The sequence below is a fragment of the Pezoporus occidentalis genome, unplaced genomic scaffold (assembly GCF_034315485.1).
Source record: "Pezoporus occidentalis ecotype Australia unplaced genomic scaffold, CSIRO_AGI_Poc_V1 ctg4, whole genome shotgun sequence".
Taxonomy (NCBI): domain Eukaryota; kingdom Metazoa; phylum Chordata; class Aves; order Psittaciformes; family Psittacidae; genus Pezoporus; species Pezoporus occidentalis.
Genome location: NW_026915724.1, coordinates 17,971,305 through 17,994,527, shown reverse-complemented (window position 1 = coordinate 17,994,527; position 23,223 = coordinate 17,971,305). Strand labels below are relative to the sequence as shown.

Sequence of the window (23,223 nt, the reverse complement as noted above, 5' to 3'; positions counted from 1 at the left end):
ATGACAGGTTTAGCCATTATTTTTCTGTTACTTTGTGATTAGAATTGTTATTTTTTGTTTAATAATTACAGAGAGATTGTCCCAGTTATTGAAGAAATTATTTGAAACCCAAGAATCTGGTGATCTCAATGAAGAATTGGTTAAAGCTGCTGCCAATGGAGATGTTGCTAAAGTGGAAGACTTGCTGAAGAGACCAGATGTAGATGTGAGTGTTGTGTTTTGGGGGGACCTATTCTGGGGACCTGTAATACTACAGGAAGTGAAGCTGTCAGCCAGTAGTGTATCTGTATAGAAGTACTACAGCTGTTTCCAGTGCCTCTTCTCCCATTTGTTGGCCTGTGAAGTGTCTTGGGAGTGCGTGAAAGTAGTGTTTTACACCCTTTTTCGACAGATTTTGTGTTCTATTGTCTGCTATTAATTAAAATACCTTCCAACCTCTGCCTGCCAGAGTTGGAGCAGGCGACCAAACACTTGCAATTAGTGAAGGGTCTTCAACTTCTTTTGTTTCCAGGGGTTTGGAAGGGGAAAAGGGTAGCTTTGGGGGGATTTTTTGGCTGTTGTGGTGGGATTTGTTTTGTTTTTAACTCACAAGGTATATCAACTAATCTGTCAGATTTCTTTTACCAAATTGTCTAGTCACCTAGTACTGACAAGTCAAAAAGAAAATGCTTAAGAATTACAGGTTCAGGGAAAATCACAATCAGATGTTTTCTCACTAGAGCAGCAGTAATTCTTGCAGATAAGAGACTAAACTCCCTTCAGTTCTGAGGATTGATTTGTAGCTCAAGATTATACAAAACTCAGACTGACTCCTGTTGTTGCCATAAATTAGAAAATTAAAGTGACTACTGTTGACCAGAGGACTGGTATCATCCTGAGACTTGTTCTCAAAATCTTGCCTTTACAGTAGCCCAAAGACAAAGTTTCTAATCCAACTATTGTTAAGGTCTTAATGTTTGAAATAAATCAATTTCTTGGTCCGTTCCTTCAATGTAGCTAATGCTATAGAAATAGAGAAGATGTAGGAGATCATGTATATGTGCTAGAAAGGCAGCTGTCTAAAAATTGTTTATTTGATACTTTCATATGTATGCAGTTGCCCTTTAAGTTTTCTAATACACTTGCATGTATACTTCCAAAGTGTCTCATAGGTGTGTGTATCTTGCAACTTACCTCAAGATATTGATATGCTTCCAGGTGAATGGCCAATGTGCTGGACACACAGCTATGCAAGCTGCTAGTCAGAATGGCCATGTTGACATTTTGAAGTTGCTTCTGAAACAGAATGTGGATGTAGAAGCAGAGGTAACCTAAATTTTTCAAAATACAGTTTGTGTGGTGTTAAGTTTTAAACTTTGCTACATACAGAAATAACAATTCTATTGCAGTTCTCTTAAGTCAGAGTGAGTGAAAAACTACTTTTCGTACTGTGGTTATGTTCTCAAATGAGCCTTCTGTTAACAGTATTACACAGGGTCAATATTTAATTCTTTAGCACCTCTAAGTGAAATATATATAATGCTAATATAAAAGAGCTATGTAAGCTAGTATGTGACTGTAGTAGGTGAGCACCCTTCTTGCCTTTTTTTCAACAGTGAAATGCAATAGGCTAGCACACTGCCTGTGCATTCAGAGAAAAAGATGTCAGATGCTGTATCTCCAACTTCAGTTACTTGCCATTCTTGGTTTGTACACTTTTCAATTAAGAGAAAGTTTTCCATTCTTAACTAAAGCAAGTTTGAGTAAAAAGTAACAACAGTATCTTTGGGTAGGAATTGCCAAGTCTGCTTCCATTTTTTCAGGTTGTGTTTTGTTTTGGGTTGTTTTTTTTTAACTTTTCTGAAAATGAAAGGTGGTTTTTTTTGTTGAGGTGTTTTAGAGCTATTGTTTGTGAGACAATCAATATACTGTGCTATTTGCATTTTTGATTTTGTCTTCACTTACACAGAATGCACTGATATTGCAGCCTGTGCTTGTTCTGTGAAGCACAAGAAAGATCTGTCAAATTTCTTGTATTAAGAATGTAAGTTAAAGCCTAACAGGATGCTTAGAAGTTAACAGTGAACCCAGTCATTGTTTGCAGAATAGAAAAATAACTACATACTTGGGCATTTAGTGTTCTATTGTATTTGATATACTTAAGTTATAGTATGTTTAAACATTAATGAAACAATTCAGTTTCAAATTCTTGGAAATAAAATTATTTTCATATTGACAGATGTGCCATTACTTTGTAAAGGTTTTCTGCAAAATTGCATCAAACATAAGCCATCTTTGCAGTGTGTGTTTGCTGTGGTCTTATATCTGTAATGTAGCTTCGTTTTAGAAGTAATGATTTTGCTGCAGTACATAGCATATACTGTTATAAACAAGACTAAGATGCTTTTTGTCTGTACTATGGGATCAAAGATGCCATGTTAATAAAGTGGTGGACTGATGCTTTCTCCTCTGGCATAAAGAAGGGTTAGAAGCATTAAGAGAAGGAATTAGAAGCGCTGCTTAAATAGCTTCAATATAAAACATCTAATAATCTGCTAGCAGTAGAATTCTTAACGATTTTTCATGTTTGTTCATGTATGCTCAGGCTTCAGAAGTGTAACATTAGTATTAAAAAAAATTTCAGGGATCTTATTTGAGTTTTCAAGCCTTTTCGTGTAACTTTGAGTTAAGAGAAGGTGGTATTCCTACTTAATTATGTAACTGTGTTAATCGCTATCCTATTAATCATATATAATATTAGATTAATGATTATGTGTTTCATACTTTAAAAAATGTCAGCTGTTTATAAATCAGTGATACTAAGACCCAGCAGAGTCATTCCATTAGCAGAGAGCAAAACTTTAGTTTACTTCACTGTTGTGGTCTGTGGTGTGGAAGCAGTGGATAAAAATCCTTACTTTTCCTGCTTTATAGCTAAGTTCCATATATTTACACTTACAGTCAGTGCTGCAGAGTATATACATTCATGATGCCATTTCCTGGAGATGCCTGTATATTCTTCTCTGTGCTTATGTGTCTGACAGTTTAATGTAGTGTACAAGTGGCCTCTGTTTAGTCAGGAAAGAGTGTTACTGACAGAGCTCAAAAAGCCTGGTGTAGATACTGCATAGTAAAAATATCAAGCCTTCTAGTCTGCAGACGTTAATGGGTATCAGTTATTATGTTGACAGTACTGCCAATATTATTTTATTGGCATGTATAGAAATACAGTGCTTTTAATATTTAGATTTATATCTAAATGTAAGTCTTAAGACACATAATTAGTCTTCTTGTTTAAATGCAAAGGAGATGTGGAATATACTGAGTAAAATTAATGTTTCTGCTTTAGGACAAAGATGGAGACAGGGCTGTCCATCATGCAGCCTTTGGTGATGAGGGTGCTGTGATAGAGGTTTTGCACCGAGGCAGTGCAGATTTGAATGCTCGCAACAAACGCAGGCAGACCCCGCTTCATATTGCAGTCAACAAAGGTCATCTGCAAGTTGTGAAGACTTTACTGGACTTTGGCTGCCATCCTAGTCTCCAGGTAAAGCAAATATTAATGTAGATTAACTTTTTAGCTGTGGAATTTTATGATTTGCTGTGCATAGGTGACAGGGAGAATTCTGGAAAATGGGATTGAAAGGAATGGACCTTGTGAAGTTAATCTGTCCAAAACTCCATCTCAACATGTGATCAGCTGTAATAAAAATGCTGTTAAATCTGTTTTTTTTTTTCTTGACAGCTACATAGGCACCTGATATATTCTAGCCGGTTGATGGTAATTGGTATTTTTACAGACTGTAGTTAGCTATAACTGTTAACTTTCTCTCCAGATTAATTCTTCCTCTATTGAATTCACAGCTATTTGCTCCTTCTGCAAGCTACAGCTTTAAATTTTTTGGCTGTTCATACTTGATATGAATAAAAGAAATCTTTTTTTTCTTTTTTTTTTCTCCCACAATTGACCTATCATTAATATTAACTATTTAGCTAGATTCTCTTTTACATGTTCAGCCTTTTATCTAAAAAGCCCTCATGCATAGGGCCTCAAGCACAATAATTCACAGGGAATTTCATCTGTAATGAATGTGGCAGAAGCTGTAACATCTGAGTGCAATGTCCTATTGAGAAGGTGGAGTAGAAGCCTGCCATCACATAAGCAGGCATCCACATTCTGCATGAGCAGAGTGCAGCCACATGCAGTGCATTACTAGAATCAGAATGATCAAGTTTGAAGAGGTTTGCAACAGAAGGAAAAATCTGTATCATCTGGGTAAATCAAGATACACAGTAATAACATATTTACCTCCTTGCTTTGCCATGTCAATAATCAGTGATTTTTATTTATTTTTTTTTAAGCTGTATATCCAAATAAAAAACATGAGCAAATTTACTTGACATTAGTAAATATAGCAGTTGGATTTTTTATCTGCTTCCACCTGGCTTTGTGGGTACTGTCTTGGTCTTGCTGAGGTTGAGTTGTTAGTCAGCTAGTGTCCATTCAAACCCTATTTAGTATTTGTTGGACAGTAGATAAAACGAGTCTCATGTGTTGGGCCCAATGAAGGGTGACTATGTATCATGTGATGATGTATGAGTAGCCAAAGTGGATGTGCCTGACTTGAAATTACAGAAGTCATTTTTAATTGAAAAATTCAGTAGACTGATACTGTGGAATTCCATCTGGAAAATACAATTGTCATTGAAAATTAAGTTCCAGATCCAGTGTGTGTACTGAGGAACTTTGATGTGCAGATGTGAGTAGGTGATTGATTTGGTGGATGAGAGTACAAGGGAGTTAGACTGAGGCATGACTGGAATTTTGCTGGCCAGCAGTCTACTACTCAAGCCAATTCACTGTGTAAACAGGAACATACGTTAGCCTGTAAACAGTAAATTCAGGAAATAGGATCAGTTAAACCAAATAAAAGTTATGTAATTTAGTTCTGGCAAACTGGTTCACACAGGTTTGAGTGCTTCCATATTCTGGCAGTTTTTCATTCTCCCTGTAAAAGCTGTTTTCATATTAGCATATTGCTAAAATGTTCAGTTTCTGTGCTATTCAGTTTGCAGTTGAGTCAGTGACAAAAGACTTCCTGACTTATATGGTGTTAAAATTTTACTGGAAGCATAAATCTAGAGAGTTTGCCTATATAGCAGCAAATAAGCTTAAATGGATGTGTTTTCTCACTGTTAGTCTAGAGCATTCCTTTTCAGTCCAACCATTTGGGTCCTTGAATAAGTAATGTACAAAATCCTTTTAGGAGTAAGAAGCATTTTTCCTTTATTTGAAAAATAAAATGTCAAGCTAAAAATACAAATTCATTGCCTATTCAGTTATTCACTGAAATATTTTCATGTACCTTGTGTAATATGGTATTAGCCATAACAAGTAAGATTGCTTATGACACTAGCCTTTGCTTCATAGAAAATTATTTGCTTCAGATAAAACAACAGATGTGCCTAAGTTTATTACTTGGACTGCGTTTTTATTTTGATTTGCTTATGCTTTTATTTCGCACTGTATTTTTTGGTGTTGTCTTTTATACAGTAAATTGCTGGCTCGGTGTTCATTACTCAAAATTCCCAGCCTCTTTCTACCAGACTAGTTTCTTCTCTGGTGTGTTAGCTTTTGTTGCTGTCCTGTAACTCATAAATGGTACTGTGGGCATCAACTCCATCTAGATATGAAGCACAGAGAAGTTGATGTTTGCACCAGTGTCTTCAGTACTATGAGATGCAAGGCATACTTGAGCTCTGAGTGAGTTCTGGTAGTAGTATAATCATAGAATGCTGGAACCTTGAGTAGGATTACACACTGAAACACTAGCAAAATTAGACTGTTTGCTCTGAACCCTGCAGTAGCTACACTTTTAGGTCTGAAGAGCTGTTTTGTGTTTGTGTAGACAGTTTTCCTAGTGATATTTAAGTATCTTTTTTCTTCAGTGTGGATGCATGCAAAAACTGATGTAAACTGTTTCTGGTTTTAGGATTCTGAAGGTGACACTCCACTTCACGACGCTATAAGTAAGAAGCGTGATGACATCCTTGCAGTATTGTTGGAAGCTGGAGCAGATGTTACTATCACCAACAACAATGGGTTTAATGCTCTTCACCACGCTGCACTAAGAGGAAACCCTAGGTAAAGATATGTTTTTAAAGATCATTTTATCATTTGTAAGGGAAAACAAGTGCATGGGAGGGTAGTATTGGGGTATTCTTTCAAAAGATCCTTAAACTTGCATGTAATTATATTTGTTAAATTTTGAAGCTGTTTAGATATGTATTTTTTCTGATACTTGGGAAGCCATTATTAGAATTAAGTGACTAGTTCAGTTTAATTCTGTATTTAGGTAACTCCAAATTGGGAATTTCTTGTGGTAGCTGTAAATGTTAACATTCTGATAAGTAGGTTATTAAGATCTGAAGATGAGATCTTAACACAGGATTTGTAAAAAATGTTTCCCTTCTTGAATATTAGAATTGGAAAAGGGGGTTGAGTTTTTAAGGAATACTTACTTTGAATAATTATTCAAGGTAACATGTAGTTATAAAGTGATCTTGGGATTGTTAAGTTATATTTTTTAGTATAAGAAACATTTAATTTTGTTTTCTTAGAAGTGTGAATAGAAGGCATTTCTTATTTCAGCTTTTATACAGCAGCTCATATGAAAAAAGTTAGTTTTAAGGCATAATTCGGTTTATGCTAGCTGCACACTAATATACCTGCATTGAATCTGCAGTTAGGATAGCTTTTTAAGCTATGTGGCATGGATAGAACTTAATGGACAATTTAATGTATTGCTAGTTGCTTATTGTGGATAAATGGTGTTCTTCAGAGCTGTCATTCTATCGAGAGTTCAATAATGGTTTATCATACGGTGGTGGAGAATTCAGTATAGCTTACACAAAATAAGAAATGTATGTGTTTACTTGCATTACTTTACAAAATTCTACTTTTCAGTTGGGTGAAGTTGGGCACAGAAGGCTATACACTAATACATGGGAATAAAATCTGGGCTAGTCTGTTAGAACATAGCTGTCAAGACTGATAGTTAAACAGTAAACTTAAGTATATATGGATATGGAATGGAATCATACTTCACAAAGTCAAAGTAGTAGTTGAAAGTGTTGATAGAAGCAATAAATGTGTTTACCATTTTCTACAGTGTTCATAAAAGGTCTGTAGGAGAACATGTCAAGGACCTAGTGAAGGGAACTTATTTTTGGCATTCAGAATACGATTCTTTCACGTGTGACTTTATAACTTGATATGAACTCTCCGTATTTGTATATCAGCATTACCCATGAGTACCATTTTCCTATGCATTTCTGTGGGCTGGTGTTTTAGGAGCGGCAGACTTCTTTTTTTTTGGAGAGATCCAAATTGTAATTCAGACTGGATCAGTTTGACTGTACAATTTTGTAAACCAGTCAACTGGTTGGTAGAATGTGAAGCATAGTGGAGTTTTTCCCAGAATCCTCTCTCCTTTACAAAAGTTTTTATTGGAAGCAAAGGAAAATATTTCCAATATTGGTAATTGGAACCCTGTGTAGGTTCCCTCCATATATGGGGTTTCACTTTTCTCTAAAGCAGTTAGATATCTAAAGTTTAGATATATACTTTTTTGGATGCAGTTATATCAGAGCACTTCTGAAGCATGTAAAAAGAGAGAATGTTGTCTCCATTACAGAAATAGTAGTAGTTTCATTTGTTTACAACATCAGATATTTTTCACACTTGCCTGGGAGGAAAGTAATGAAAATGAAACCAAAATAAATCTATTTTGAAAAACTTTTATTCCCTCCCCACCCAGATCATTACTATAATTTATTTCATTGTTAATTCTGTAGTTCTACTACTGCCATATTTCTGAATGAAACCAAAGGTACAATGTTTGCCACTTTGCTTCTTCTAATCTTGTATAGAACAATGGATATTACTTAATCTGTTAAATGCACTAAGCACAAGCTATTTAAAACACTGTTAAAAATAACCCCCGAACTTTAGCTTGTAGCTGGTATGGGTCACGAGCAGTACATAATATGTTCTGCTTGAAACCTTACTTAATCCTAATCTAAGACTTCCTCTTCCACCTAAGCTGGAGTTTTTGTGGCTTCAGGTTGTGATGCCTTGTGTGGAATACAGTGCACTGAATTCCCCTTAAGGTCAAATGTATAAATATATTATTTCATAGATGTTATTTTATAATGCATTTTATAAAAGTTAAAAACTTATGTTAACATATATAAGTGTATATGCATGTCTTTATAACTACTTACAAAATTATAATATTTACTATTCATGCAAGTATTGATGAAGTCTGCATCCATCTTCCTTGTTAATGATAATAAAATAAATGTATGTGTTAAATGTTTAGATACCGCAAAGTGCACTAGATTTCTATCGATTTTCAGTTAATACCAAATAGGTATTTGGAACTCACTTCATTTTTGGTGCAAAACCTATTCTGCTGCTTGCTTGAGTTCTGACCTTTACTACAGTAGCAAGGTAGATCTCCAAGAAAAAAGCTCTCACAAACTGTGCTGAGAAAAACATTTGAAAGTTTTTCATTTTTCATATTAAAATAAATATTCTATTTTAAACATGTGAATACTAGATAAGTATTATAAGAAAGTTAGCAATTTATGTCAAATAGCTTAGATTTTTCTCTGCACTTAATCTTCCATGACATTTTAGCAGTGTTTTCCAGAAGTCAAGGTATAGTGTGTTTTGGAAAGCATCCTATAGTTAGTGGAATATTTCTCCTTTTAATAATTTGCTTTTCTTCATGCCTTGTCAGTTGGCACAGAAACAGAACTTCTGTTTTTCATGTTAAGGTATGATGTTGAAATGTAGGATGGATGTTTTTCAGTTTATGCTATAGGTAGGTTTAAACTTGTGCATGGAAAGTAGAACAAAAAATAAATTTTGAATGAAGTGTGGGGAAGTTAAAATTTTATTTAATACATGGCTTTTTGTTCATGATTTTTTGACTCAGCCATACTAACAGTGCATTTATTTTGGACTTCTTTCAAAGTACTGTGAACCTCGAAGCTTGGCAGACTTTGCCTCTTCAGTATTAATGAGATTTTTCAGACAGAAAAAAGAGTAAAATTTGAAAGTACTGTACAGATTGGTTATTTTTGCCATGGCATCAACACTTGGTTATGTTTGATTTCTTTGCATACCTGTGACTTCAGAGTTTTGAGCTGAAGACATGACTGTGAAGTGTAGGCGTATTTTATATCCGTTGCCCCAGTTAGTTTTAGATTTGCATTGTATCTCGTGAAGAGAGCTTTATTCACACTGCAGCTAGCATCTTAAATAGAGGCTGCTTTTAGAGCTGACCTGACTTCGCACATGTGTGCGATTAATTCTTCAGAGCAGTAAGTTCTGCTGTACTTTAAATCAAAAAATTAAAATCTCAGGATAAGGTGCAGTTTTCATGTATTGCTGTCCAATACCAAGAAATGCGTCATCTTTACGTTCATAAACTAGGAAGTAGGAGATTGTGGTTTAAAATAGAATTGTAATTTTTCCTCATGGTTGTCTTATTTAGTAGATGTCTCCTTGCTTTTGAATTAGCAGATGGTTTGAAGTGGTTGGCAGTGGAATTTTTAACTAAGGATTTGAGAGGTGGGGTTTCTCACCTCTAAGTGTTAATGAGTGTCTCAGGGGTTTATGTGCTGTGTTGTCATGGAGGTCCACAAAGAGACAAGTTGTGAGGTAATTGAAGAGTTGTACAATTTTGTAAACCAGTAAAAGTGATTTTTGCTTTCATATTTGCAGTTCTGACAGTAAGTGTAGGTTGAAGTTTAGTTCAAGCTAAGTGCAAAAAAAGCATGTTCCTAAAACCTCTTATTAAAGTATTAAGTCAGAAAATGCTTTAAAAGAATACTTTTGTTCAGATTGGTTTAGAGAAAGACTATAATCTCCATGAGCAGACCTATAACTAGATCTCAGATTAGCCTGTAGCTGTTGAGGTCAGTGACACATATTATCTTTAAATGGTAAATCATATGCCCACCGTGTACAAGATGGCAAATACAGTTCCTTCCCTGTGGAGTTTCCTTCCTTGTACAATTAAAAGAGGGAGGAGGAGGTGGGGAAGAGGGATAGACCTGCCTTACATTATCAGTACTGTTCTTTTGGTCAGTGGTTTTTGTTAGGTTTGCTACAAAAGGCAACAGATGTGAGGAAAAATGCAAGAGACAATAACTCATTGGAAAATGTGTTTATTTCACTGTTGACCTATCTTCTTTATAGATGTTGTAAGAATCAGTTTTCACTGAATATGGACAGAATATTAAACCACCAGTAGCTGTTTATTTACAAACACAACCTTGAAATTTTGAAATACAGAATGTGCTGCACTCCCTGTTACCTCCCATCTTCAAGCTGCCTAGAATAACTGAACTCGGCTGCAGAGAGGACTGCATAATCACTGTGCAGACTTAGTGTCTGATTTTAAAATACGAGAAATCTTGTAGTGATCAATGCATAGCTACAGCTGGTTGAAGGGGACCAAATCCATTGAAGAGGTGATTTGGTTCCATTTTACCAGCTTTAGCAAAGCATTGGAGTGCAGGAAGGTTATAATGCAGTAACACATTTTTAAGTACATGAACAATTCACAATGAATGTGTGGCTTGCTTCTGTGTTACACACCTTGTTTCTAGTCAACACAAATTCCGTCACTAATTTGGAGGCAACAGAATGGAAAGCTGTATACTAGAATGGCCTGTACAGTATCCAGGTTTGTTCCTTCCTCAATTATTTCCTTGAGGATCTGTGGATGAATCTCAAATCAAATTATAGTTATAACTGTTTGGTTTTTTGTCTGCAAAAATGAAATTCTAGAGTAGCGACCAGACACAGTAGTATTAGAATTTCTACTCACATAGAGCTCCCTTCCCTCTTTATGTTAAACTTTACTGGGGAAGAAGGTTTTGGATCCCCCCCCGTCCTCCCTCCACATTCATTTGCTGCCAGGTTCCCTTTTGCAGCTGCTTTCATGTTGTAGTTGGTTAGCACAAGTATAAACGTTAAGTGTTTTCAATTCTATACCTCTGCTTAGTATTAACACTGTAGGAATGATTGTATAAAATAGCAGGATAGATCTTTTTTTTTAACCCTGATTTTATATGTAAACATGTTTAATGCCAGAAAAATAAGTCTTTTAATGAATTATCTGGGGTTGCATCTGATTTCTTCTAAGTTAAGGTCCTTAATACATTTGTGCATGCTCACATAGCTTTTTTTGTTGTATGCTGAATTCTTTTTGAGCTTTAACTGCAGTGGGAAGTAGGGGGCAACCTTAGTTCAAGCCATTCACTAGTATGTCAAGTATAGTCTGCATCTGTTTGTTGCATAGTCTGATGCTGGTGAGATTTATGTAAATATATTCCCAACACCATGTATCCTAATAGAAACATAGCAGGTGTGTCACTTGGACTTAAGCATTAAGATGGCTTTAAAATTGGTTTCTATTTTTACCAGTTATACAGGAACTGTTTTACAGATACAGCTGCTCAAGTGCGCTTTTGGATGGCAATACAGTTTCATGTACTGGCCATATCGGGACAAAAAACAGCCATGGAAAAAAAAGCCGTGTAGCATTTGATAATGTCAGCATCTGTTATCCCTGTCAGTCACACAGTTGAAATGTTTGAGTTACAACTGTGTCAGCAGATGCCCAAAGTTCAACGTGTGCTCGGTTAAAATTGAACAGCTGATCTAAGTGATGGATGTGACATTTTAGAGTGACTGGATATGTATTCTTAGAGATATGCTAACGTGAACTAGCAGGAAGCAATGTCAACATATAATTTTAACTTTTGTATCACACTGAACTGTCATTTTGTTTCGGAATAGCATTGCAATGTTATACAAAGAAGACAAGAAAGAACACAACATAATGAATTGTTACCAAAACCCTTTCAAAATAATTTTAAACTGTTAAAAGTTGGTCTTACTATATAGGGGAAGCCAGATCAGTTAGTCATGAGGGCAGCAGCCCTTCAGGAAAAGGAATAAGCACGTAGCAATCAACCCCTCTGTAAAGCTGTTGCTAATGCAAAATTGCTTCTGTGAGCGTGATCAAGTTCAGTAGCATTGTTCCATTTAGAAAAGCTACTACCTACAATTTGATTTGTTTTCCACTGTCAACCAGGTTTTAATTTACATGTTAAGACACTGTACTCCTCATGCCAAAATATCTGCTCATAAGAGAAATAGCCTTAAAACAAATACTATTTTACTTAAAATGGTTCTGATAAGATAATGTTTATTCTTGTATATATGTTATTCTGTAGTTTCAGGTAATAAAAATAGCAGGCTATGTATAGTATCAGTTTTCTGAGAGTATTTAAAAATAAGACTCTCCATCTGAAAGTCATGCCTTGCCTTTTCTTATTTTTCCTGTTGTGTGTTTTTTTTTTTCTCTCACATATTTTAGTAAGCACAGGGGTACAGTTAGAATCTTTTAATCTGGGCCAAATGTGCCCACTTATCCTGGACATATCCTATTTAATAACTGCTTTTAGAAGGCTGCTGTCATGAATAGGAATAGTTGGATTGATGAGCCAGGGGGTCTTTCCTCTTATTTTTCCTTGTTCCTGAATTTGATATTGAGTGTCTTTATTTAGGGATGATACATGCTGGTATATTTTAATTACTACCACTTCTAGAACTTGAAACTGTTGCAAGACTATTTCTCATTTAGTTCTTACAATATTCTGGATGCTACAAAGTCATATTTTCATGGCCAAGTTTTTTAAATTTGGATTGAAAATAAATTCAGCTTATTTGAAAATAGTTTTTAACATAACTTACCTTTTAGGTAGTAGTTGTCATTTGTGTTTTCATTTAGGAATCTGTCAATAGCTTTAATCTGCTGACTAGCAACTGGGGCCTAGAAATCTCTGTATTGTCACTTTCTGTGCATAAACCTGACGCTGCACTTTGTAGTGAAGAGCTCAGTGAGCATAGTAAGTGCTGATTTGGAGAAAATTCTAAGTTAAGTCTCATATTAAATTGCAGAAGTTACCCTACTCAATTATTTTGGCTATCCTTTTCTTTAAATCGCAGTCTTAATTTCTTAGCTGTTTCTACTTGCGTTAGTTGCCACCTGTAAATTAAATATTCTATAGTATATGTAAATTTAACTACTACCATCTTAAGTATGCAAAACTGGCTATGATTAATAGAACAATGGCTTGTGTTTTAATGAGATATATATTGATAATCAGGCTTTTAAGATTAGTTTAGGGTCTATTAAATGAGGAGTACTAGTAATGATAAATTTTGCAGCTATGCTGCAGTCTTAATCAGTGCCTTTCAAGGGTTCATTTCCAGCCTTGTTTTTGAATTCTTTATTTACAAGTAATGTTCTGCTTATCAGCTGTTAACAATTCTTCCTACCCACTTTTGTAGTCACTTAATTTGATGTTTTGTGATTTGTTACTAACAAGTATGAGTTATTTTGGCAATAGCAGCTGACCCTTAGCAAGCTAATTTGTCACATGAATGTCATTCAAACAAGAGGGAAACCTGTTTCTTCCAACAGCTGTTTAGTTTCCTCTTACTGGTCGTTCCGTGCCTGCCAAAAATACATACTTCTTTACATTCCATAGCATTGTATGTTCATATGGGTACATAAAGAAGTATGTACTCTGAGCAGGTACACACAGAGTTGCTCGACTACCTGTCAGATGAACCTGAGAAGTATTTTGCTGCTTTCTGTTGGCTGTCATTAGGTAAAACCCAGCCTGGCAATTCTTTGGTAGAACAATATTATGACTAGCTTTTGTTAGAAAATAAACTTAGTATTCTGACTGAACTTTACAATGCAATTTACCTGCACAGTGGCTTAAAGCCAGTTTGAGTTCATTGTTCAGGGATGGCATGGACATGAGAAGTGCTTTTCCAGATTTTTGCAGCCTCTTGCTGTTCATTCTGAGTGACCAAGTCTGAGTGGAGAGTTGAATTGCTGGTAGCTCTGCAACATGTTTTCTTGGGATTCATAGTTGTATTCCACTGTGAAAACTTGAGCTTCCTCCCAGGTCTTCTAGCAGATTTCCATGCTGGTGTATGGTTTGCTTCTAGTGTCCTGAAGGGAAGTACAGACTTGTCTAATCTGTCAGTTATAAACTTTATTTTCCTACCCTCTCCAGTCCCATTTCCAAGCTTTTTGCATCCTATCCAGTATTCTGCAAACTCTTCTCAGGTTTATACTTATTTCTGCTGTAGCTCAGAGTGATTTAAAATAGAAAGCAGCACATGCCACCAGTGATCCTGCTTATCATAAAGATGATGACATTGAATTAAGAAAACAACCTCTAACTGCTGTGACAGGATTTTGGTTTTTAGGCTGAAGGTTACATAGAAAGCTAATAATTATTCAATACTTCTGCAAACAGCTTTTCTCACTTTTTAAAATTGCCACTCACCTGCTTCAGTCAAAATTTTGTCCACACTTGAAATAGTTACGATAACTAAAACAAAAAACCACAAAAAACCACCACAAACCCTCAAAGAAACAAACCCCTAGCTTAACCCTGTTTCATAAGATTCTGTGTGTCTTAGTTTGGAATGGTAGTTAAATTATTTGATGTGCAGTATGGGTTTGACTTCTAAGGGCTGTTAGATGCAGCTTGTGGTTCCTTAATTTGTATTTCAGAAGTTGATTTGGGTTACACTAAAAAGTAAGCTTTGTGTTTATGGCGTTAGAAGGTAAATTTGAAATAAGCTTAACAATTAGTATATGTAATTGTCGTAAGGCAAGCTGAGAGCAGAGGAAGTAAGAATTTCTGCAGCTCATGACAAAACCCTAGTGCAGCTGATAAAGAGCAAATCAGAGTGTAGCAGTAGCTAGCACAGTACTACAAGGAGAAACAGCAATGCAGCATTAGAATCACAGCAGTCACATTCTAGTTTTTAAGTAGGCTGTTTTCATGTACATCTGAGATAAAGCACCTTGAAAATTTTGCTTAGACCTACTTGAGAACTCAGCACTGCAGTACCACACTGTGTATTAGATTTTCTTTTTAAAGTTGGTCTTTTTTTTTTTTTTTTTTTTTTTTTAGTTTTGTTTAGGAAGATAAGGCTATATTTCCCTGAAATGAGCAACCACTTCATGGCAATGCAATTTTTGAGTTTATCTTCCTTTAAAAGAATTCTGCCTACCAAGCAAGTTGGGTTTTTTGCTATGAGATTTGGACTAATGTTGTTTTCTTTCAACCTGCTCTTTACACTACAAATGCTTGATACTTTAACACACTCAAAATTAAGCTGTTCCCAGAGTAGAGGGATTAATATAACAATAAAAAATACATTCTAGTAAATAAGATATACATGCAGAAAGTCATAGGCATCCCTTAAACGTGCAGAATAATTCAGGTCTCCTGATGTTCTATTACCTGTAAGCTTAGTATCATGCAGCATTTGCAGTTGGAAGAGAGGTAATGACCTAGAGACACATCAGCAGCAGCCATCTCATCCTGAGTGCTCTCTCATTCTATTCGCTGAATCAGCTCTTCATTACATGGGAGGGGGAAGCAAGGGGGGGGTGAATGTCGGTGCATACAATACCTCACCACCTTGAACAGATAAAACTTAAAAGAAAAAAACAACAGAGGCATGAAGGCGGGTGCCTAATTGGCACCTGCTGCCTTTCTTGGAATGCTGAAATATGGATGGTGTTGTATAGAAATTATACCTTATGTCTGCTGGACTGAGAGTTAAGACTCCAAAGGAAGGTGAACTTAGCCCACTGCCAGATGAAAATAATCACAGGCAAAAAGAAAAATGAAAACCCAACAACAACAACAAAAAAAAAACCAACAAAACCAAGCCCCCAAAAGTTGGAGTTGCTTCCAAAAAAAAAAAGGCACACGGAAAAAAAGCGATCGTCTCCCCCCTCCCCCGGCAAATATTGGTTTCTTCTAGTTCCTTAGATATTGCACTGCATCGTTCCTTGCTTGAGGTTATGTTTCCAGGCTTAACTGTAGGCAGGTCTGTGTTGAAGCTACTTTCCATCTTCAGAGGTCAAGTCTGCTAGCGAGGTCAGGGCTCCTGCATGCACACTACAGAAGGCACTAACCGTATTTCCCACTTAGAGGGCACGAGCAAAACTGTTACGGCTTTATAGGCAGCTAAGCATTTGAAACATGCACTCCCAGGCAAACAGGCTCTCTTGTGCCTCTCTCTTCCCTGACCATATTTAGTCAACCATTGCAAAAAATAGTCTCTCAGCTGTCGATTGTCGATCCAGCAGCAAAGGGAGCCTCTATCCAGCTCTCTGCCTATTGATTGTGCAGCCTGCACTTCCACCGCCGCTTAGCCATTTGTCCCCAGGTTTTTTTAGCACTGCCAAATAAAGCACTCTCTCGTGTTTCCAGTTAGATTTCCCAGGTTTTCACTGAGCTTGCGCTGCTACTAGTAAACCCTGGTGAGGTTGTCACTATACTTAGAAATGTTGAGGGGGGGAGAGGAGAGGGAGAGAGAGAAAGAGAGAGGAGGAGAAAAAAAAAAAGGAAGGCAGCCCTGCTAGTAGCAAGGCGAGGACTTCATGCAGATAGAGAACAATAAATATCCTGCTCTGCCACGGCAGGTTGTGTAACCTGGTTTCTTGATCAGTGAAGAATGCCATGAGAAACAACGTACCGATCAGCCTGAGGTCTAAGTGACCTTGTTCTACATCTAGTTTTAAGTTTTCAACTTAAAAATACTCTTATTTTATAAATAAGAAGACAGTGCTGATTTGTCATTTTATAAAGAAGAAATTGGTGCTGATCTGTGGCCCCACATTTACATATTCAAATTAAGTTAGAAATCATTTGGAAAACCTTTAATTAGTAAATCCATGTATTTGCATAATATTATGTTTAATACTTGCAGTGTTTTGTTTATAATGCTTAGCCATGAAGTTACTTGTTAAAAATGGAATACACCTGTTAAATAGGTGCTACTGTTCCTTGAAAGAAGTCAGATGTTTTAGAAGAAAAGAGTAAAAATCAAATCAACAGCTCGGTCCATTCATCTTTCATGTGTACAGAATTGGCCTATAACACGTTTGAAATATGAAAAGAAGGATGTTCATATTCAGTGTTTCCTTCAGAAAAGAATACTGAAATTGAGCCACAGAAATACAATAGCCAGGAACCCACATACTTCAAGACTTTCCTTGTATTTTTCCAGACAAAATTCTTCATATTGGTCAGGAGCAAGAGGAGTGAAAAAGATTAAAGTATCTCAGTCTAATCATGTCATCCCAATAAATATTGATGTAGTTAGTAGTTACTACTGCTTCAGTATTGTAGGGTAGAGAGGGTGTACCACTGTCTTGGATTTATACTTTCCTTCCTTCCTCTTTTTGTGTTGACTTTGTCCTGTGTGTAGTTGATTACCCCAACTTCTGTTGCAGTATAGCTTTCTGGTAGAAGTCATGTTTTTTTTACTTTCTTCATAATCATGCATAGAAGGCAAAATTGTTGTGTAAGATCTAGGCTAATACAGAATATATTTCTGTGGATTCCATGTAAATGTATATACCTCATTATTTCTTTAGCTTCATGTATATTGAAATTGACTTTTCAAATGCCAAGAGATACTTGAAAATCTGAGAGTCAAAAAGAAATAAATGGCCTGCCTACTTAAACTTGTTCTGAGCCATCCGTCACATATAAAATATTAAAGTCTAATTTCAAGATACAGTGTGCTCTGCAACGCTAGCCTACAGTATTAATCTATTCTTTGTTACTTGTTCTTGAGGGATATACTTCCTTCTTCATTCTTAGAGTGTTAACTCCCTGTACTGCACAGCAAGTGTGGAGTGATCCAGATCAGGGAACTGATTTGGCTTGAAGTTGTGTGCTGACGTGCACTTCAGATCATATCGTTGCCAAAAATAGCACTGTCCTGCTCCTGTGTTACTTCTTGCACTATGTTGGTACAAATATTTCTCTGGCTTCACAGTGAGCAGGCTCAGAGTACTGTTCTCTGAGGCTGCTGTGAAAATAATCCAACACTAAGGGGTGACACTTTAGATGCTGTGTCGGGATCACTTTTCTTTTGGGGAAGAGGGGAGAGGATAGGAGAGTGATTGGTTGAGCATTGGTGATAGTAGTCTTGATTCTGTGGTGCTGTAAAATACATATCAGGCTATGTAGCCTTAACAGAAAACTTTGCAATGGAAGCTGTTGCTAAATCTGATCTGTTCCTTCAACTGCTTGAGGATGTAACAGGAAACAGGTGAACAGATTTAGCTGAGCCAGGGGTGGGAATAAGCATGTGGTGGTGGGGTTATTGCAGAATGGGGAATACTTCAAGCCAGGACTGCTGTTAAATACCTTATATTTAGAAACCATGTCCCACTGAGACAGTGGAAAGCTGACCTGAGGGAGGAGAAGGAGTAGGGAGTCAGGGAAGTAGAGAAACTTGTAGTAGGAAGTGTACTGAATCATTACAATCCCTGGAGATATGATTCCTGGTACGTTTGTGCTGATCTAAGACTTTGTGTCTGCAAAGGGCAGTCTGCCCTCCCTGCAACTCTAGCTCCGTCATTTCTGTGTAACTATCACTTCTAGTGATCATAAAGTCTCAGGGTAAATTGGATTATCTCAGTGATCTGGCTGAAAGCAAACTTGCCAAATCAAGAATCTGGCAGGTTGCTTCACTCAGTAGACAGTGATGTGTCTGTAGAGGCAACATAATGCAGGAACTGGAGTGCAGGGACAATGTAATGCAGGAATTGAGTGCAGGGAAAAGTGGGATTGTGTCTTTTGGGAGCAATTGAAGTTAAATGTGCTCATGCTGATCATGAAGTAGATCCTCTATTTTATTTTTTTTTTTATGCTTAAGTAGCTGTTCTTAAAAACAAACAAAAAAAAAAACAAACACCACAAAACCAAGTAAACACCACCTCCCCCCCGAAAAAAAAACAAACCAACCACACAAAAGTCCAAACAAAAATCAACAAAACCCCCAAAACCAACCAAAAGTCCATAGAAACAAAACCACCCCACCATCATCCCACAAACCGTCAGCCTTCCATGTTTAAGTAACTCTGTAGTCAAATTGCAGTTAGTAGCAGAGAAGGATGGAGCAGGTAATGCTCAGTGTTGAATCTTTTTTATACAACAAGGTGCTAGTTTCATCTTGCTTGCAAGTACTTTTATCTTTAAGATTTTTCTAGTAACTACATTATTGTATGTGGCATTCTCAGATAATGCTGATGAGAGTCTGTGAAAATCCTGTGAGTAAAATACAGCATGAGTAAAGAGACTGTATGTAGGTTGATAATGAATAATATGCCATATTAAAACTTTTGGTCATAACATTTGGTATGTCTAATGTTAACTGGTGTTGAAACAACTGCTCTGTGTGGCTAAAAATGGATTAGTCATTGTTCAGATCTGTGATGCGTTTTATTTCATGTTGCAAACATAAAATTCATGCTGTTGAATTCTCATTCTGCTACGATTTATATTTTAAATATATTATTTATATGTGTTAAGGTGTGGTTCCAGACTCTCTGAAAACGTGTTTTTTTATTCTTTTTTAAAGAAAAATATTTATGTGGCAAGGTCAAATTAAAGGTGCATGCAGCAGCAGCATTTGTTGTCATTCTACATCTCAAATTAAATGTAACATAGTATAAGTGGGTATTCCTTCTACCAAATCATTTATAACTACTAGAGCCTGGACTGTCATTTTATGGGGATGAATTATGTAAGTTCTGGTGGACTTCATAGGTCAGTGGTACCACCAGCAGCTGGGTCTGGGAATGCAATGGGTATCTTGATCTCAGCACCCTGTACCCACAGGGCTTTCACTAAGCAAGTATTTAGCTCCGGTGAAAGAAGAACTAGCTTCCTCACCTGCTTCAAAACCTTACAGGCAATTTCCTCAGAAAATTGCACTGGAGTTTTTCTTGTTGTAACATCTAGAAAATGTCAGAACTTGCAAAAGATCATCCAACTCAAAAAGGCCCAAAGTCTTACCAGCTTCCTGCTAACTTGAAAATACTGCAGGCCAACAAACGCCAAAGCTTGCTGGTTGCAATTTTTTTTTTTTCATTAGTAGTGCTTTAGTAATAACCTTTAAATTAGCATAATGGTGATGTTAATTTATCAATAATCTTTGCATCCTCTCAGCCATGTAATCTGTAACACTTGATACATCAGAGATGATAGTCTGAAGAGTGTTCTTCAGCTGATTGCATGGTCAGGGCTACTGTCAGACCTCCTGATTTCTTGATCTTTTTCAGTACAGTTTACAATGAAAGTCTGTGGTCTGGTTTAATGTATACAAGATGAAACCAAGTTTTCATGACCACATCTGTGTTGCGGTCCTGAAAATGGAGTGGTACAACATGGCGGCTTCTTTAATACGTTGTGTGGAAAAGTGAATCAGGAATTACCGTGTAATTGGCATGTAACATTAATTCACTAATATCACTTCTTACGATACAGTGTATTCCTGTTCCAGTGAGCACTGTTCTGAATGGTAGCCACTTAGCTGTCAAAATTTTGGCAGCAGCTCTAGAAAATCCTTCAAAATAGAATAGCTGTACGAAGGAAGGCTGCAGTGTGAGGGATCAGGATTTTGTGCATTGAAAGAAACTACTTCTCAGCTGATGAGGAGGAAGATGCAGCACGGAGCATCATAGAAGTATTTGTTGTTTGTAGCATATTAATATCTTGCAGAATTTTAAGGTGTTATGTCTGTGGAACCATCCTTCATCCTGCTCTCCAGTAAATTAGTGCAGTGTGGAAGAGAGAGATATGTAGTCTCTACTTGGATAGGCAGAAGGAACTGAGGGGTAGCTACTGGCCGTCTGGTGCTTCACTGTGACAAGGTAAAAATCTATTACACATAGCAGCTGTTTGTTTCTTTTGTTTGTCCTTCCGTTGTTTTGTTTTTTTCAATATGGCCAATGCGTTCTAAAAGCATCCAAAAATGTAGCAGGCGTCTCTTTTATGTGAAAGCAAGATGTACCCAAATATTTGACAGTTGAACTTCAGATGAAAACTTTCCTGGTATTTAACAGCAAACTAAGTAGGAAAATATTTGAAAGAGGATCTAGTAAGGCTAGAACTCTTGCAAATATTAGGATTAGCGATTTTTTTTTCATAGCATACAAAATACTAAGTCAGTTGATTTCCTACTCTTTCAAAGATGAGAGGTGTTGAAGAAATGGCAGCAATTATGTTTCTGAAGTATATTCGCTTCTCGATGCATCTGTTAAAGTGTGTGAATGTACTTTAAATTTTACTTTATTTATCTGTGATGTTGGCGGTTTCCTTATTTCCTTACTGAAGAAAAGAACATAAAATATCATCTGAGTTGGTTAGGACTGTTCCTTGTTTAGTGACTAGAACTACTTTGGAAACAAGCTGGCTATAATTAGAGATTTGAGTGTTGGTACCTTCCCATAGTGTTCCTCAAGTTATACTTGAAGTTGTAAAAAGTATTTCTTGTGCCTGGCTTTTTTTTGTAGGTTATTGTAGTTCCACATTTTACTGGATGCTCACAGTGGTCGTATTGCTTGTGCCAGTCATGAATTTTCAGGTGATTTTTGTTGTGCTTTTTTAGATGATCAACAGGAGATATTGTAGAGCTTCATGGAGTCTTTAGAAGCACTGAGCTTGCAGGTGAAGAGCTTTCATTACATGATACCCTGTGGGAAGCCACTGTAGGAAGTAGACTGGTTTGTGCTGCTGGTAGTGTATGCTCCTCTTTATCAGCCAGTTTTCTGAAGAGCTGATGGTGGTTTGCCCAGGTACAGTCCAGATACGTTGTGAACCAGTGTTCCAGACTTGCTCCCTCTCTAAGACAGCTAGAATCAGGTCTGATGTAAACCTGATATGTACCTATATCCAGAGTTTGAGAATACATCATTTGATTACAAAATATTATATTTAACAGTGGAACTATTTATTTTGCTACATTTCATAAAGCTTTGGTAACTTTGGGTTTTACTAAATTATATCCTTAATTTTGGAAACGCCTGCATAAATGAATCTTTCAAAAAATTAATGTTGTGGTCATCCCCAGCTCCCCCCCACCAAGTATTTTAATCTTTTTTCCTAGCATGTGACAGAGCTGTAGAAGGTGTTATGAATAGAAGCTGAGCAATGTCACACAATGAGCAATGTACAATCTGTTAAGTGTTGTTTTATTTTGCTGTGTTACAAGTGATTTGGACTGTGAGAAGTGAGAAGCTTAGTCCTGCCAGGAAAACACAAAATCCTAAGAGGCTGAGAATTGTTTCTTATTTGCTTACCTTGGGAAAACTGATTAGATGGAGTCCGAAGGACTGAGAGAAGCCACAGAGAGCAAAATGCATTCAGTTCCTGGCCAAGTGCTTATGTCCACTCTGTGAGAGATAAACCTTCAGAGCAGCCTGGCTGTGAATGCTCCATGTAACAGTTGGTCATGGGTCTCCTGTGGGTCTATGTGATCCTGTGGCCTGAAGATGCAGTTGCTTAGTTGTGGTTCCTTCAGACACTCTGAATCTGGGAAGAAAAGCAACAGTTATACCGCAGTTGTCAGGATGGTGTATTGAGTGTAAAACTGAGGGTTTACACTGCATTCTGAGTGCAGTAGCAGGAGAACAAAGAGGTCAGGGTCTGTTAGGATAGCATCCAAGCAGTGTGTGGGAAGGAGTGCATTTTCTTACTGGTGCTTCATGGGCTGATCTCCCTCATGGACTCTAGCTTCTCTTTTTCAGGAAGGCTGACTGGAGTGAGTTATCCCCAAAACCACAGGTTTTTTTTCTTTTATAGGAAACTTGTTGTCTTACTCTAAAAGATCATTTAGAAGTGAATAGCACTTACGCAGTGTGGATGTTCAAGGTAACAAATTATTGGAATGAATTAGGAGCTCTGTTATTACTTGATAGTGCAGTCATCTTACTGCAATCTTTTGAGAATAGTTTTAAGAAAGAGCTGAGAGGCTTATTTAAGGATGGCATTTGTGAGGCTTATTGAGATCCCATGTTTTCAATATCGGGTCCCTAATGAAGAACTGCTTAATTCAGTAATAGTATCTGCCTTGCAGTGCATTCTATGACTGAGTGGTTCCACTTGCATTAGCTAGGATTAGATGGATTTTTGAATTTTGTGAAGAAGCTCTGTTTCTCCTCTAAATAACATGTTGTTTCAACAATAGCGAAAGATAAATGGCAGAAGAGGCTTCCCGGCACAAGACTGTAGCAGTTTCTGGTTTTCTGT

The 23,223-nt window shown here is 36.8% G+C and overlaps 1 protein-coding gene and 1 long non-coding RNA gene across 6 annotated transcripts in view; one reads left to right on the top strand and one right to left on the bottom strand.

Moving 5' to 3' along the window:
• The window catches only part of MIB1 (MIB E3 ubiquitin protein ligase 1), a 70,558-nt gene that overhangs the window by 28,293 nt on the left and 19,042 nt on the right, over window positions 1-23,223 (top strand). For all 4 annotated transcript variants that reach the window (XM_062632851.1, XM_062632849.1, XM_062632848.1 and 1 more), the window contains 4 exons: window positions 72-205; window positions 1,198-1,305; window positions 3,329-3,526; window positions 5,973-6,124. In XM_062632851.1, coding sequence (XP_062488835.1) covers window positions 72-205; window positions 1,198-1,305; window positions 3,329-3,526; window positions 5,973-6,124 — 592 coding nt within the window. The remainder of the gene's footprint in view (window positions 1-71; window positions 206-1,197; window positions 1,306-3,328; window positions 3,527-5,972; window positions 6,125-23,223) is intronic.
• On the bottom strand, window positions 6,991-15,747 carry LOC134171000 (uncharacterized). Of its 2 annotated transcripts, XR_009967445.1 has the most exons (5): window positions 15,705-15,747; window positions 15,406-15,600; window positions 13,845-14,096; window positions 8,283-8,320; window positions 6,991-7,727 (listed from the first exon to the last, which is right to left on the bottom strand). It is a non-coding gene; the product is annotated as an uncharacterized LOC134171000 (long non-coding RNA). The 2 variants fall into 2 exon arrangements; XR_009967444.1 differs by lacking the exon at window positions 15,705-15,747 and having other exon boundaries at window positions 15,406-15,684.